We start from the raw sequence: 16,786 nt of genomic DNA, 5'->3' as shown, positions 1-16,786 counted from the left end.
TTTCCCTATCCCGCAGCAGCCCACAGGAGCGCTCATCCTCCGTAAGGCCTGGGCTTCCTCCCGACTACCCCCCTGCCCCTCAAACCCCAACCATCCCATTGAGAGACTTGGGGCTTGTGGTCGGGGATGTTTTACTGAGCTGAGCTCCGATACAATTCTTCTAACACGACTAGGTATTACCAGGGCCTCATCACACGACAAATTCAACCGAGGTAAAGGCCTGAGTGAAGCCTGGTCTCTGTCCGAGGTACATTATCAGCCTTGGCTCCTTAAGTCCTCGACCCTCACCCCCCCCAAACGGAAAGAAGAAGAGGCCCTCTCAGTTATCCAGGCTCATGAGTAGAGCAGTGCCTCTCTTGATCCAGTGATCAGAGGTCATGGTCCCAGAGCGGAGGTCGATGCCAATAACGAAGGATGCACGGTCTGAGCTGCCTGCCCGGTTGGGATAGTAATAGCAGGGACAGGAATACATGCCTGCAGGAAAGGACAGGAGAATGAGTCAGACCCTGGAGCCACTGGGAAAGCAGGGCAGGAGCAGATGGGGGGGGGGGGCGGGGGGAGCGGTGCTGGGGAGCGGAGGCTGGGTTAGGATGCAAACTAGGGAGGGGGCAGGCAAACTAGGAAGGGGGCAAACTGTCCCACCCTTGGCACTCTTCTTGCGGCTCTCAGTAGGCCGGAAGTGGATGGTGGGCATGAGGCAGACAAGCTGCATGGGTTCTGCCTCCACCAAGCAGGAGTTCTTCCGGTCCCAGCCCGCACCCTCCAGGTATAGACCCCGAACCCAGACACCATCCTGGGGAGACATGGGAACAGGTTGCGGGTAAATCCAGACCCTCAGTTGCCAATGCCCCCACCCCTGTCCTGCCACCTTTTTCCTCCCCTCACTCTCAACCAGTCGTTTCCCACCTTTGCTCCCAGCCCCTCCTCCTCCACCAGACTCCCCTCTGCTCAGAACCCTAAGCACATGTGGCACCCACCTTGGGTGGATACACTAGGTTGCTGTCATCCACAGTGGAAACAATAAACTCCCAAGAGAGGCTGTCCACTGAAATCTGGAGATTGAAGGTGAGAATAAGGGAGGATCCTCCCACACACACAGAGGAGAGCAAATACATATCATCAGTATCCATTCCCATCACACTGTCCACATGGCTCACATTGTTTTGGCGAGCTGAAGACTGCAGCACGGCAGTGAGGAAGCCAGTGGGAAAGGTGAAGCCAGACAGCCAGAAGATCACAGGAGGCCGTGCACGGCTGGCCCACATCTCAAACTGCTCCACACGCATGGCCAAGTCCCGGGTCCATGAAGCCAATGGCTTCTGTGAGGGGTAGGCCTGAAGCAGGAGGTAGTGTGTGTTTATTCATTCACTTATTCATGCATTCAAATTCTTACTGTGAACATTTGAAGCAGATAGAAGAATATATAGTGTCAGCCCCTGTTCCCCAAACCATAGTTCAGCAAAGCTCTCCAAAAGCCAATTTCCAGGAAAGAAGCATAAAACGACAACTATTAACAACAGCACCAGCAATGCTAACCAGTTACCATTAATGAAACACCTTTTAAGGTGCACAGTACTAGGAACCCTTGAAACATCCTTGGAGAAACTTAGGGACTTGCCCTGGGTAAGTTTCTATGTTAACAACTTTGCAAAGTCAGTCAGTGAAGGGCAGAGTCAGATTTCAACCTTGAACCTGTCTGACTCCGAAGCCCAGGCTCACTGCTTTCTGCTATAGGCTTCCCTAGGACCAGGAGGCTGCAGGTCCAGGAGTAAAAGTAGAGTTCATTGTTGGAGAAGGATCAACAGTGAGATAATCTTACCTTTCCCCAGAGCGGAGGGACATGGGCATCAAAAATGCAATTGAAAATCTCTTCCAGGCTGGTAGACATGACGATGAGGCCCTGGATGCCTTTTTCTAGGTCTGTCAGTGAGAAGCTGGATGGGGAAAGGTGGAGGATCATAGATGGGATGGGCCTGGGAGAGACATCCTAGGCAGGGCGTGAAGGCCTTTCCTCTTGCCCCATCCCTGCGTTACACAGAGCCCCACCTCCCCCCATCTCACAGGATGGTCTCCATCAGCTTGTTGTATCTCTGAATCTCCTGCAAAAGGACCACATTGAGTGGGGAGGGGTCCATAGCCAGTAGTTTTCGGGTCCCCTCATAGTCGATCATTTCCGGGATCTTCTGTTTCACATCGGCAGCCAATTCAAGGACCTGCCGAAGCAGGAGTGTTGAGTGTAGACCTCTCTTCCTCCTTGGTTTCCCTCCCCCAGGTGACTGTCTGTCTGTCCTTACCTTCTCCTCCCGACTCTGGCCTCCGGCCCTGGTGGGTGTAATCTGGGGTTGCAGGGAAAGCAGAGTCTCAAACAGAGTGCGTGCCTCTGTGATCTGGGAGGCCACATCGGCATTGGGGTGCTGGCCAAAAGCCTCTGGGGGGTCCATGCCAGGCAACATGCTGATGTACTCTTTGTACGAGGCCAGGCTCCCATCCTTGGGGATAAAATAGGTCTCCAACACTGACAACCTGGGGAGTCAGTGCGGAATTATCACCGCACTGTGGGGACTTGGGGCTCCCATGCCAGGCCAAGGCCCTATCCATCCAACTCTCTGCTCTTACTTCACCTCCCATCTCCCATTCACTCCTCAAACACTGCCCCTACCCCCAATCCTGCCACCTGGCACCCCATTCAGTGCCCCCCTCACCGGTAGGAGGGGGTCAAGAGAGCCTGGTCACAGAAATAGTCATTGATGTAGGTGGTCAGCAGGCGCCGGTCCCAGTCATCCGTGACGTGTCCACCATAGTTGACCCCGGAGATGAGGTACTTGAGTGCATCCCAGGGCGTCTCCTCATACTCGTCCAGGTAGAGGCTCAGCAAGTTCTCTGACACCTGTGCATGGCCCCAGCCCACACCCCCAGCCCCACACACAGTTATGGCAGGAATTCTTCCAGGGGCTTCCAGTCAGTGATGATTCCTGCAGGGCAGCCTCGGGGCAGAAAGTGTAAGGAGGGAGGGTGGGGTGAGGGACCCTGGTCAGCACAAACCTCAAAGTCAGAGTCATTGAAGCCGTAGATGATGTTCCAGCCAAGTTGCAGGAACTTTTTGCGTTCAAGTAACACAGAGTGAAAGAAGCACAGTGCGAACAGCAGTTTCTTATACTTGGTGGGCTTGGAGCAGCGGGAAAACTGTGGTTCTGTCATCAGTTGGTAAAGACGAGTCATGTTGGCCTTTAGGCCCTGGGGACAAGGACGTACAGAGATGGGATGACATGCATCTTGCATGGCCCTAACACTAGCACCATCATGTTCAGTTGTGGAGCTTGCTCATTGCATAAGGGCACTGGCTGAAGAAATGAGTGAAGGTTGAAATCCAGCCCTTGAGCTGCATGCCAAGACATGCACTCATCCACAGGGCTTGCTGTCCTCCTCCTCACGCTCGGGCGCTGTATGGACCCGTGGCAGCCCTGCCTTCTCATCTCCACCCCCACTCCTTGATCCCCTCAACCGTGATGTTCTCAGTGGTGGGTACTACTACTACCACTAAGTCGCTTCAGTCGTGTCCGACTCGTGCGACCCCATGGACTGCAGCCCACCAGGCTCCTCCATCCATGGGATTTTCTGGGCAACAGTACTGGAGTGGGGTGCCACTGCCTTCTCCCCAGTGGTGGGTAGGCCAACTCAATTTGTGAGTGCCAAAAAATATGAACAAAAACATAAACATGGGAACTTCCTTCATGGTCCATTGGTTGAGAATCTGCCTTGCAATGCAGAGGATGTGGGTGTGATCCCAGTGAGGGAACTAAGATCCCACATGCTGCCAAGCGACTAAGCCCTTGCACCACAACTACTGAATCCACATGCCACGATATAAGATCTTGTGTGACACAACTAAGACCCCACATGGCCGAATTAATAAGAAATGTACACAATTTCTTATTAATTCGGCCATGTGGGGTCTTAGTTGTGTCACACAAGATCTAGTGACATATCATCAAAGAGGAATGAGCTATATGATTGGATTTATCAGGCTTCATGAGCAGGTTGGGGTTTGGCTAAGTCTTACAAATAGAAAGGATGTAACGAGGCTGAGAGGAGGGCTGTCCAGAGATGGGAAGAACTGAAGGAATAAAGGCACAAAGGGGAGATAAAGTGAGAAGAGGATCTTTCTGAAATCAAGTGAAGTGCTCAGATAGGGTAAGAAGGACTGTGAGCAGATGGCAATACAGTAAGAAGGGCATTTTGAGCTGACTGGACCCGATTCACTAGGAACCCTGGAGCCATTTCTGTTTTGAATAGGACAGTGATACATTGAAACAGTGTTCTAAGGAGATTCAACATGATGGACAAAAGGGAGCAGGGAGAAAACAGAAGTAAGAACATTGGTTAGACCAGGAACAAATAGAAAATCTGATTTTTAAAACTATCATTTATAACATCATCAAGTCATGTAAAGCACTGAGGAATAAATCTAATATAAATGTATATAACTTTAGAAAATTTACAAAATTTTATTAAAAGAAAGAATAAATGGAGAGACCTACTGTACTCATGGATTGAGAAGCTCAATATCCTAAAGATGTTGATTTCCCCCAAATTGATCAATAGGACTCTTTTGGTGAAACTTGACAAGGTAATTCCAAAATTTATGTTAGAGAATAAAAGATCAGGAATAGCCTAGAGAAGAATAAGGTAGGAAGATTTGCCTTCCCCAGCCATCAAGAATTATTATAGAGCTAGAGAGTAATTAACACAGTGTGTATTGACCCCAGGATAAACAACTTGATCAATGAACAGCATAAAGGGCCTAGAAACCCATCTGCGTATGTATATGAAGACTGCAACACTTAACAAAATCGGAACACATAATACATTTAGATTAAAATAGTGTATCAATTTACTGAAGTCAGCAACCATGTTGCAGTTATATAAGAGAACACCCTGATTCTTAGGAGTGAGTCCTTTCCACTGAAATACACTACAGTATGTGGCAGTAAAGGGCCAGGATATACAATTTACTCTCAAATGTTTCAGAAGTGTGAGTGGAGAGAGAGAAAAACAGAGATCAAATGATAAAGCAAGTGGGACAAAATGTTAACTACAGATGGATTTGGGTAACGTATAGGGGGTTCTCTGTACTATTATCCTTACAACTTTTCTGTAAATGTAAAGTTCTTTTCAAATTTTTTTTAAAATATTGGTCTCTTTGTCAGCTTCTAAAAGGAATTCAGTTGCACCAAGCACATCTGAATGTCCTTTCTCAGAAGGCTCGGTGGATTGCAGGAAGGTTCTGCATCACCAGCAGGCAGCCTGTCATGGACAACTCTCCTGGGCTGACCTCCAACAGGACTGCCTCCCCTGGTGACCCACTCACTACAAAGCCATCCTGTCTGGTTCCTCTTTCCTCCTGATATTTGCTCCCATTCATCATTGCCTCCATGGTTCAGTTCAGTTCAGTTCACTTCAGTTCGTGTCCGACTCTTTGCGACCCCATGAATCGCAGCTCGCCAGGCCTCCCTGTCCATCACCAAGTCCCGGAGTTCACTCAGACTCACATCCATTGAGTCAGTGATGCCATCCAGACATCTCATCCTCTGTTGTCCCCTTCTCCTCCTGCCCCCAATTCCTCCCAGCATCAGAGTCTTTTCCAATGAGTCAACTCTTCGCGTGAGGTGGCCAAAGTACTGGAGTTTCAGCTTTAACATCAGTCCTTCCAAAGAAATCCCAGGGCTGATCTCCTTCAGAATGGACTGGTTGGATCTCCTGGCAGTCCAAGGGACTCTCAAGAGTCTTTTCCGACACCACAGTTCAAAAGCATCAATTCTTTGGCGCTCAGCCTTATTCACAGTCCAACTCTTACATCCATACATGACCACAGGAAAAACCATAGCCTTGACTAGACAGACCTTTGTTGGCAAAGTAATGAATGTCTCTGCTTTTCAATATGCTATCTAGGTTGGTCATAACTTTTCTTCCAATGAGTAAGCGTCTTTTAATTTCATGGCTGCAGTCACCATCTGCAGTGATTTTGAAGAAAAATAAAGTCTGACACTGTTTCCCCATCTATTTCCCATGAAGTGATGGGACCAGATGCCATGATTTTCGTTTTCTAAATGTTGAGTTTTAAGCCAACTTCTTCACTCTCCTCTTTCACCTTCATCAAGAAGCTTTTTAGTTCCTCTTCACTTTCTGCCATAAGGGTGGTGTCATCTGCATATCTGAGGTTATTGATATTTCTCCCAGCAATCTTGATTCCAGCTTGTGCTTCTTCCAGCCCAGCATTTCTCATGATGTACTCTGCATATAAGTTAAATAGACAGGGCGACAATATACAGCCTTGATGTACTCCTTTTCCTCTTTGGAACCAGTCTGTTGTTCCATGTCCAGTTCTAACTGTTGCTTCCTGACCAGCATACAGATTTCTCAAGAGGCAGGTCAGGTGGTCTGGTATTCCCATCTCTTTCAGAATTTTCCACAGTTTATTGTGATCCACACAAAGGCTTTGGCATAGTCAATAAAGCAGAAATAGATGTTTTTCTGGAACTCTCTTGCTTTTTCCATGATCCAGCAGATGTTGGCAATTTGGTCTCTGGTTCCTCTGCCTTTTCTAAAACCAGCTTGAACATCAGGAAGTTCATGGTTCACATATTGCTGAAGCCTGGCTTGGAGAATTTTGAGCATTACTTTACTAGCCTGTGAGATGAGTGCAATTGTGTGGTAGTTTGAGCATTCTTTGGCATTGCCTTTCTTTGGGATTGGAATGAAAACTGACCTTTTCCAGTCCTGTGGCCACTGCTGAGTTTTCCAAATTTGCTGGCATATTGAGTGCAGCACTTTCACAGCATCATCTTTCAGGATTTGGAATAGCTCAACTGGAATTCTATCACCTCCACTAGCTTTGTTCATAGTGATGCTTTCTAAGGCCCACTTGACTTCACATTCCACGTTGTCTGGCTCTAGGTCAGTGATCACACCATCGTGATTATCTGGGTCATGAATATCTTTTTTGTACAGTTCTTCTGTGTATTCTTGCCACCTCTTCTTAATATCTTCTGCTTCTGCTAGGTCCATACCATTTCTGTCCTTTATCGAGCCCATCTTTGCATGAAATGTTCCCTTGTATCTCTAATTTTCTTGAAGAGACCTCTAGTCTTTCCCATTCTGTTGTTTTCCTCTATTTCTTTGCACTGATCGCTGAGGAAGGCTTTCTTATCTCTTCTTGCTATTCTTTGGAACTCTGCATTCAGACGCTTATATCAGGCTTATATCAGGCTTAGTTACCCCACAGCATATGGGATCTTAGTTTCCCAACCAGGGATCGAACCCAAGTACAAGGCAAAGTAATGTCTCTGTTTTTGAATACGCTATCTAGGTTGGTCATAACTTTCCTAGCCTCCATGGTTACTGCTTATTAAACCGACCTAAACAGCATCTACCTCAGGGCCAACACACCTCTACCCATTACAGAGGGTGGAGTTCAGACAACAGAGGGCCCTCTCTTAGAAGGCAATAAGAAAGGCTCTTAACAAATTAAAAAAGAAGGGTTGCATCTCTTTGACAACACATATCTGAACTGTTTGACATTTTTTTAATGGGAAGACGGACTACTTTTGTTGACAGAAGAAAATAAAGGTAAATAAAAATCAACTTTAAACATAGATTTTTAAAAATTAGTGGTGCCATTAACAACATGGAACAACAGACTGGTTCCAAATCGGGAAAGGAGTACATCAAGGCTGTATATTGTCACCCTGATTATTTAACTTATATGCAGAGTACATCATGCGAAATACCAGGCTCGATGAAGCACAAGCTGGAATCAAGATTGCCGGGAGAAAGATCAATAACCTCAGATACGCAGATGACACCACCCTTATGGCAGAAAGTGAAGAAAAAAACTAAAGAGCCTCTTGATGAAAGTGAAAGAGGAGAGTGAAAAAGTTGGCTTAAAACTCAACATGCAGAAAACTAAGATCATGACATCTGGTCCCATCACTTCATGGCAAATAGATGGGGAAACAATGGAAACAGTGAGAGACTTTATTTTCTTAGGCTGAAAAATCACTGCAGATGGTAATTGCAGCCATGAAATTTAAAGACACTTGCTCCTTGGAAGAAAAACTATGACAAACCTAGACGGTATATAAAAAAGCAGAGATATTACTTTGTCAACAAAGGTCCGTCTAGTCAAGGCTATGGTTTTTTCCAGTAGTCATGTATGGATGTGAGTTGGACTATAAAGGAAGCTGAGCACTGAAGAACTGATGCTTTTGAACTGTGGTGTTGGAGAAGATTCTTGACAGTCCCTTGGACTGCAAGGAGATCCAACCAGTCCATCCTAAAGGAGATCAGTCCTGGGTGTACATTGGTAGGACTGATGCTGAAGCTGAAACTCCAATACTTTGGCTACCTGATGTGAAGAACCCTAACTCACTGGAAAAGACCCTGATGCTGGGAAAGATTGAAGGTGGGAGGAAAAGGGGATGACAGAGGATGAGGTGGTTGGATGGCATCACCAACGCAATGGACATGAATTTGAGTAGGCTCCAGGAGTTGGTGATGGACAGGGAAGCCTGGAGTGCTGCAGTCCATGGGGTCACAAAGAGTCAGACACAACTGAGCAACTGAACTGACTGATTAACAAAAATGGGCCAAGGAGATAATCTGCCTGCAGGAGCTGAAGACTTGTTTTGAGAGCTAGTAATTTATGATGCTGGAGTGCCAAAAAGAAGTACTTTGTAACCAGATGGAATTCACACCTGGCACTGAGTTCAGTAATGGAGCCAGAGACGGGGATTGGGGTTGAAATCAGGAAGAGGACAGTTTCTCCATCAACTTGTGAAGGGAGGAAATGTAGAATGAGGACAGGACAGGAGGAGAAAGAAACACAGAAGTAATCAATGATGTCGCAAGAAACAGAAGGAGGACCAGGAGTGTATCAGGGAAACTAGGGGGACAGTCAGCTGTGCTAGCCTCCCCAAGGTGGCCAAAGAAGGATTTAATGATGAAAGACATCCGCATGCCTGTGCATCTGATCAGTTCTCATTTATTGAGCACCTACTACAAACAGGTCCTTGCATTGGTCACAGGATGAGCAAAATGGTGAGGGAGATGAAAAAGACACAGTCTCTGCCCTCTTGAGCTTACAGTCTAGAAGAGAAGTCAGGTATTAACCAGAATCACACTAACAGGTGTAAAGTTCTTGAATTGGAAGGTCAGAGGGAACAGTCAAGAGGATTCCTGAGAAAGTGCTGGTGGGACTGAGACCTAAAGGGGCAAAGAAGGGGGTGGGGAGGAAAATAGGGAGGACAGTTCATGAAAAAGCACCAGGCTAGAGAACACAGTCTGTCAAGGAAGAACAGCGAAACAATTTTAAAAGTTGATGGTGTAGGTAAAGAAAGCGAAGGGGAAAGTTGCGACAAACAAAGCAGGAGAGGTGCTCGCAGGGGCACACAGGCCATGTGAATAGGGCTGTGAACTTGATTAAAAGCAACAAGAAGCTACTAAAATAGTTTCCTGCTGCTAAGTTGCTTCAGTCATGTCCGACTCTGTGCAACCCCATAGACGGCAGCCCACCAGGCTCCCCCGTCCCCGGGATTCTCCAGGCAAGAACACTGGAGTGGGTTGCCATTTCCTTCTCCAATACATGAAAGTGAAAAGTGAAAGTGAAGTCACTCAGTCGTGTTCAATTCTTAGCGACCCCATGGACTGCAGCCTACCAGGCTCCTCCATCCATGGGATTTTCCAGGCAAGAGTGCTGGAGTGGGGTGCCACTGCCTCCAAAAATAATTTAAGCAGAGGTAAATGGGCAGGATGTAGTGACATAATCAGATTTTAAAAGATTGGTATGATTGCATTCCAAGGTGACCTTGTAGTACTGGAGATAAAAATTTCAGTAGAGCTGGAGGGAAGGAGAAAGGCCAGGAAGTGACAGTAGGGAGAGAATATAAGGAAGTGTCCGGAGGAGGAAGGGGCTGACAGGTCCACACACTAGTTATATACTCTTCCTTTGCCTCAGTTTCCTACCTGTAAAATGGGGCTGATAGTACTTACCTGATAGGCAAGTGTGTGTGTGTATGTTAAATGAATTAAAAAACGTAAGCATTTAGAACAATGCCTGGCATGTAATAACACTCAAAAAAAGTTAGCTATTACTACTATGTTCTAAGAGTTTGGCACGCAGAAGTGGAATTTCTGAGGACAGTAGAATCAGAACAGCAGCCTTGTTGTTAAGGTTAAACCCTCTCTCTGAGGCCAGGAGGAGGACACGTATGCCTGCTGGCATGGGCACTGCTGCTGTCTACAGTTGCCCATACCTTTGGTGGCTCTGTGGTCATCTTGATGCTGGCCTGCAAGATGGAGATGGGGAAGTCTGGGTGGGGGCTGGAGCTGAGCCAGAGGCGGAAAGAAGGGTGCGGATCCTCCACCTGCAGCTGCTCCACCAGTTTATCCAGGTTTGGCATCCAGGACAGCGACAGGTGGCAGTTGGCGAGGAATACCCAGTGTCCTGCAAGGGGGTGCTGATGTGGTGGGAACCACTCCCTATGCCCCGTCTGTCCCCACACTGTTCCTCTGGTAGAGGGGCTAGTTTAGGGGGAAGGTCCAAGTGCTCAGGTGCCAACCCCAAGGCCTTCTGGAGGAGAGGGAGCTGCAGTGACAGCAGGGTGACAGGAGGGAGCTGGTGGATAGTCAGGCCAGGGCCATGGTTGGGGGCAGAAGAACTGGGTAGACACTGACCCTGAACCACACCCTCTCGGAGGAGCCGAGCCGCGATGGGGGCCTGGCCCTGGCCCAGAGACAGAGCGTGGAAGCGCTGGGCCATGCCTGTATGCTCAGCCAGCTGGAGCAAGGCACTGGTGGGGTCCACGCCGGGGGACAGGATGAACACCAGTGGGGTCCGTGGGGCCGAGTCCTCCATCACCTGCCAGCAGCACAGGGTGTGACCTTAGGCAGAAGGCCAGGTGAGGTCTCGGGAGAGACTGAAGAAGTGCGGGTGGCAGACTGGGACAGGGAGAAGCAGGTGGGAAGGCAAAAGAGCCACTGACCAACTTCATGTTTAGCACAGGCGGCTCAATGAAGCGGGAGCCAAGGTTGGAGACGATAAAAGAAGTTACACAGAAGGCCACACGGTCCTGGCGCAGGGAGCGAACAATCAGCATTCGTTGCATTTCATTGCAGGCATTTTCCCACTCACCTGGGGGCAAGGTTAAGGTTAAGGTTAGTGAGCCCGGAGGAGCAGGCAATCTGAACAAAGAGACGCCTTCGGGGACACTGGGCCAGGGGGCAGATGTGCTGAGGGAACTTGGGAGAGACATGGAAGGAATTAGAGGAAAGAGCAGGTGTGAGGCTGAAGGAGGGAAGAGAAAGGAGAGGGAGGCCTGGCTCCAGGCACCTGGCAGCATGGCCTTCTCGGGGGTGGCGTTGGTATACCACAGGTTCCAGTCCCGAGGATACTGCTCAAAGGAGTTCATGAGCCCATGGAAGTTGGTCAGTTTGTCCAGCTCTGTGATGTTATCCCAGTAGGCATCTGCGAGCCAGGTGGTACAAGGGTTATCCATTTGGCCCTCACGATCCAAGACCTGGGGCAGGGGGACGAGAGAGGAGAAAAGCATTGACCCAGACTATCCCAAAAGATCTTTTTGTACAGTTCTGTGTATTCTTGCCATCTCTTCTTAATATCTTCTGCTTCTGTTAGGTCCATACCATTTCTGTCCTTTACTGAGCCCATCTTTGCATGAAATGTTCCTTTGGTATCTGATTTTCTTGAAGAGATCTCTAGTCTTTCCCATTCTGTTGTTTTCCTCTATTTCTTTGCATTGATCGCTGAAGAAGGCTTCAGCGATCTTATCTCTTATCTCTTCTTGCTATTCTTTGGAACTCTGCATTCAGATGTTTATATCTTTCCTTTTCTCCTTTGCTTTTCGCTTCTCTTCTTTTCATAGCTATTTGTAAGGCCTCCCCAGACAGCCATTTTGCTTTTCTTCATTTCTTTTCCATGAATACACAGAAGAACTGTACAAAAAAGATATTCATGACCCAGATAATCACGATGGTGTGATCACTGACCTAGAGCCAGACAACGTGGAATGTGAAGTCAAGTGGGCCTTAGAAAGCATCACTATGAACAAAGCTAGTGGAGGTGATAGAATTCCAGTTGAGCTGAAATTCCAAATCCTGAAAGATGATGCTGTGAAAGTGCTGCACTCAATATGCCAGCAAATTTGGAAAACTCAGCAGTGGCCACAGGACTGGAAAAGGTCAGTTTTCATTCCAATCCCAAAGAAAGGCAATGCCAAAGAATGCTCAAACTACCACACAATTGCACTCATCTCACAGGCTAGTAAAGTAATGCTCAAAATTCTCCAAGCCAGGCTTCAGCAATATGTGAACCATGAACTTCCTGATGTTCAAGCTGGTTTTAGAAAAGGCAGAGGAACCAGAGACCAAATTGCCAACATCTGCTGGATCATGGAAAAAGCAAGAGAGTTCCAGAAAAACATCTATTTCTGCTTTATTGACTATGCCAAAGCCTTTGTGTGGATCACAATAAACTGTGGAAAATTCTGAAAGAGATGGGAATACCAGACCACCTGACCTGCCTCTTGAGAAATCTGTATGCTGGTCAGGAAGCAACAGTTAGAACTGTACATGGAACAACAGACTGGTTCCAAATAAGAAAAGGAGTATGTCAAGGCTGTATATTGTCGCCCTGTCTATTTAACTTATATGCAGAGCACATCATGAGAAATGCTGGACTGGAAAAAACACAAGCTGGAATCAAGATTGCCGGGAGAAATATCAATAACCTCAGATATGCAGATGACACCACCCTTATGGCAGAAAGTGAAGAGGAACTCAAAAGCCTCTTGATGAAAGTGAAAGTGGAGAGTGAAAAAGTTGGCTTAAAGCTCAACATTCAGAAAACGAAGATCATGGCATCCGGTCCCATCACTTCATGGGAAATAGATGGGGAAACAGTGGAAACAGTGTCAGACTTTATTTTTCTGGGCTCCAAAATCACTGCAGATGATGACTGCAGCCATGAAATTAAAAGACGCTTACTCCTTGGAAGGGAAGTTATGACCAACCTAGACAGCATATTGAAAAACAGAGACATTACTTTGCCAACAAAGGTTCATCTAGTCGAGGCTATGGTTTTTCCTGTGGTCATGTATGGATGTGAGAGTTGGACTGTGAAGAAGGCTGAGTGCAGAAGAATTGATGCTTTTGAACTGTGGTGTTGGAGAAGACTCTTGAGAGTCCCTTGGACTGCAAGGAGATCCAACTAGTCCATTATGAAGGAGATCAGCCCTGGGATTTCTTTGGAAGGAATGATGCTAAAGCTGAAACTCCAGTACTTTGGCCACCTCATGCGACGAGTTGACTCATTGGAAAAGACTCTGATGCTGGGAGGGATTGGGGGCAAGAGGAGAAGGGGACGACAGAGCATGAGATGGCTGGATGGCATCACTGACTCGATGGACGTGAGTCTGAGTGAACTCCGGGACTTGGTGATGGACAGGGAGGCCTGGCGAGCTGCAATTCATGGGGTCGCGAAGAGTCGGACACGACTGAGCAACTGATCTCATCTGATTTGATCTGATCCCAAAAGAATAGGTTTTTTTGTTTTTTTCAAGGTGAAAAAGCCAAGATAAGTATTTCATGAAACAAAATGAAGACATGAAAGAAAGGAATCTGAGATGGATTGGAATCCACCTTTATTGGGGAAATAAATGGAAGGAAAGGGGGAGCCTGTGTATCTGAGCCACCATGTGGGTGAAGGCACAGTCCAAAGTTAGGAAGCGGGCGCCCTCTTGTGGTATCCTGGCAATACTGCCTTCTACCTGAATGATGGCAATTGCAGCTGCACCCTTAAGAAGCACAACCTGTTCACTGTCACTTATTAATTTAACAAATATTTAGTGTTCACCAACTATGTTTTAAGCACTCTAGACACACCACTGAACATAAAAGACAAATACCTCTGCCCTTGAGGAGCTTATTTTCCCACATGGAACAGCAGATAATGAACCAAAAACACAGCAAATAGTTATCTAGTAGGTTAAAGATGGCAGTGCCATGGAAAAAGAGAATAAGTTGAGGAAGATTAAGGGAGACTGGAAGTGCTTAAGGGTAGCTGGAAATATTAAGACAGTCAAGGAAATCTCGGTGAGGTGAGATTTGAATCAAGCCTTAAAGGAGGAGAGGGAGGGGCACAGTGTATACCTGTGGGAACAATTTTCTGGCAGAAGGAACAGCTGGTGTGAAGGCCCTGGGGTGAGACATGCCTGCGACAGTGAGAAGCCTGTGCCGCTGGAGTGGGGAGAAGGCAAAGGGGCTGAGGGTGTTTGGAAGGGAGAGAGTGTAACAGTGACCACGGAATCCAGGATGGGGAAGGAGTGGCCTGAGAGTCAGTGCAAGAGTGGCCAGATCATGCCAATCAGTGGGTCACAGGGAAGGGGCTCAAAGCCCCACCTGTAATGCGGGCAAGCCACTCCTCATGGCCCCCGGGAGCTTGTCATACACCTGCTCCTGGCAGCTTTCCTCCGCTCACTTGCTGGATCCTGGGCTTACCCTCTGCATCTGGGCTCCATTCCCGACCTTGTCCACCCCACACTCAGATATACTCTACCCAACTCACCACGCCCCCGCGTAGAAAGAAGTTGTATTCATCCATGTTGAGTTTCCCAGAAGTCTCCAGAATTTTGGCACACATCTGAAAACTGAATAGCAGCTTGTGGCGCTCGAAAAGCGTGCGGCAGGTGTACCTGGGAGGGGCAGGGGGTGGGGGTTTGGGAGGCACGATACTCAGCATCGAGGCTTCCTGAGTGAAGACCCGACAATCACAGAGCCCTGCCTATAGGGAGGACCTTCATCAACCTCTAATCCAAACCTCCTGTAAACAGCCTAGCCTTTAGGGCTCTAGAGAGAGGATGTGGTTCTCCCAGAATTTCCTCAACACTGACTGGACCCCGGCTATGTGCCAGGTACACTGCCAGGTCCTGAAGACACAAAGGTGAATGAATACAGTCTCTGTCCTGCTGTCCTGGAGGAAGTCAGGCAGAGTGGGGAGGACAAATGAGGGACCATATGAGAGGACATGAGAGGTTACCGTGTGACAAGATGAATCCTATACATGAGTGGCAGCACTCTCCTGCCTGGAGCGGAGCCGGAGGTGCAGCAGAGTTACCGTGATGTGGCAGAGAGGAGAGGGGAGGATGCCAGGGAGAGCTCAGATACAGGCCAAGGAGGCAGTGGTGGTGAGAAAACCATGGTGTGCAGGGCTTCAGCGATGCTCAGGGTCCAGTGTAAGGAGGGGGAAGGTGAGGCTGCAGGGCAGGTGGCAGCCAAGGTATGGAGGACTTTATGGCTATTGGACACAAAACTACCACCACAGAATGGAAGCTGGGGCTGGGGTGGCACGGCCAGATTCGTGTGTTTGAAAGGCTCACGTTGCTGACCGCAGGACAGATTGGAGAGGGACAGAGCTGGAGGCAGAAGGACCTGTTGGGAACCCGCGGGGGAATTCAGAAAGAAAGATCACGGTGACTTCAATTGAAGTGAGTCATGGCAGTGGACAGACTTGGGTGGGAAGGGGGAACGGTGTGCAGAAAGAATCATGAGCAAAACCTGTGGACTGATCTGCGAGGTGAAGGGCAGTGAAGAGCCAGGAATCTCTCCCAGTTCAGGTGCCTGGGAGGTGGCTGTTGGTGCCACTCAGGGGTGCAGCCCCTGAAGAAAGAGGGGAGACGAGTTGGACGTGAAACAGGTTGACCTTGAGGGGTCTGTGGGATGTCCAGGCGGGGGGTTAGGAACCTCACTACTCAAAGTCAGAGCCACAGACCACGAGCAGCAGCTTCACCTGGGAGCTTGTTAGAAATGCAGGTTCCCAGGTCCCAGCCCAGACCTACTGAGTCGGAGTCTACATTAACCTGCGTCGTGGACACATTAACCTTTTGAGAAGTGCTGGCACAGGGGTAGGTCCTCCACACAAGGCTTAATGCTCAAGGGAGACACTGGGACTGGGACTGGTCAGCCCATGGTGATGGTCAGCCAAAGGGTGGACACTGTCCAGGGGAGGTGTATGGTGAGAAGAGCAGGGGACCAGGGGCGGTGGCAGGGGCAGCTCCAAAGCACAAAACCAGAGGGGATGGTGGGCACAGAGCCACTGGGCCTCACACCGGGCGCGTGCGGGACGCGGTGAGGCGCCCAGACCTGTAGACAGCGTAGGTGTGGTACTCGTTCAGGTAGTCGATGCGGTCCTCCAGCTTGTTGCTGCGATGGCTCTTGTCGATGCTGAGGATAAAGAGGCTGATGTAGGCGTCCAGGGAGAACTGGTACATCGGGTCGATGCGGCCCATATCGTTGAGCACGAAGAACAGCACAGAGGCCCGCTGGGCGCAGGGGCGGTAAGCCTGTGGAGGGGGCGGAGTCAGGGTCGGAGGGGCGGGGGCTCGGAGAGGGGGCGGGGCCGGAGGTCGCTGTGGTTCACCTCTCGGGCCAGGTCGATGTTGATCTCCGTGGTTTCGCTGGTCTCTAGCTGTTCGGTCACCTCAGTGGCGGTTATCTTGGAGGTCCGCAGGGTGTTCACCAGCTGCACGTCGTCTAGCAAGGAGCCCGTGGCCTCGTTCAGCAGCCTGGAGAAAAGGCAAAAGGAGCGTGGATAAAGGGGCTTCAGCGGGTGTTGAGCCTGGCCGGGAGCAGGGGATGGGCGACCCCTCATCAGCGCCCCCCTCCCTGCCCCCGGGACTGTAGTCAAGCCTTCGAGCAGACCCCGCGGGCTGTGGGCTGG

General features: G+C 48.9%; 1 protein-coding gene across 1 annotated transcript in view; it reads right to left on the bottom strand.

The window, feature by feature from the left end:
* Positions 1-114: 114 nt before the first annotated feature.
* Positions 115-16,786, bottom strand: part of DNAH2 (dynein axonemal heavy chain 2) — a 108,426-nt gene continuing 91,754 nt past the window's right edge. The window contains exons 73-88 of the mRNA XM_027518474.1: positions 16,487-16,631; positions 16,210-16,409; positions 14,636-14,762; positions 11,387-11,573; positions 11,040-11,188; positions 10,732-10,915; positions 10,311-10,501; positions 3,043-3,234; positions 2,703-2,887; positions 2,295-2,523; positions 2,062-2,213; positions 1,820-1,934; positions 1,158-1,334; positions 978-1,052; positions 643-793; positions 115-474 (exon numbers count right to left, since the gene is read on the bottom strand). Of these exons, the coding sequence (XP_027374275.1) occupies positions 320-474; positions 643-793; positions 978-1,052; positions 1,158-1,334; positions 1,820-1,934; positions 2,062-2,213; positions 2,295-2,523; positions 2,703-2,887; positions 3,043-3,234; positions 10,311-10,501; positions 10,732-10,915; positions 11,040-11,188; positions 11,387-11,573; positions 14,636-14,762; positions 16,210-16,409; positions 16,487-16,631 (2,614 nt within the window). The 3' untranslated portion in view covers positions 115-319. The remainder of the gene's footprint in view (positions 475-642; positions 794-977; positions 1,053-1,157; positions 1,335-1,819; positions 1,935-2,061; positions 2,214-2,294; positions 2,524-2,702; positions 2,888-3,042; positions 3,235-10,310; positions 10,502-10,731; positions 10,916-11,039; positions 11,189-11,386; positions 11,574-14,635; positions 14,763-16,209; positions 16,410-16,486; positions 16,632-16,786) is intronic.

Source organism: Bos indicus x Bos taurus, chromosome 19 (genome assembly GCF_003369695.1).
Source record: "Bos indicus x Bos taurus breed Angus x Brahman F1 hybrid chromosome 19, Bos_hybrid_MaternalHap_v2.0, whole genome shotgun sequence".
In the NCBI taxonomy this organism is placed as follows: Eukaryota; Metazoa; Chordata; class Mammalia; order Artiodactyla; family Bovidae; genus Bos; species Bos indicus x Bos taurus.
The sequence above is the reverse complement of the archived record's forward strand: the minus strand, read 5'-3'. Positions and strand labels throughout refer to the sequence as shown.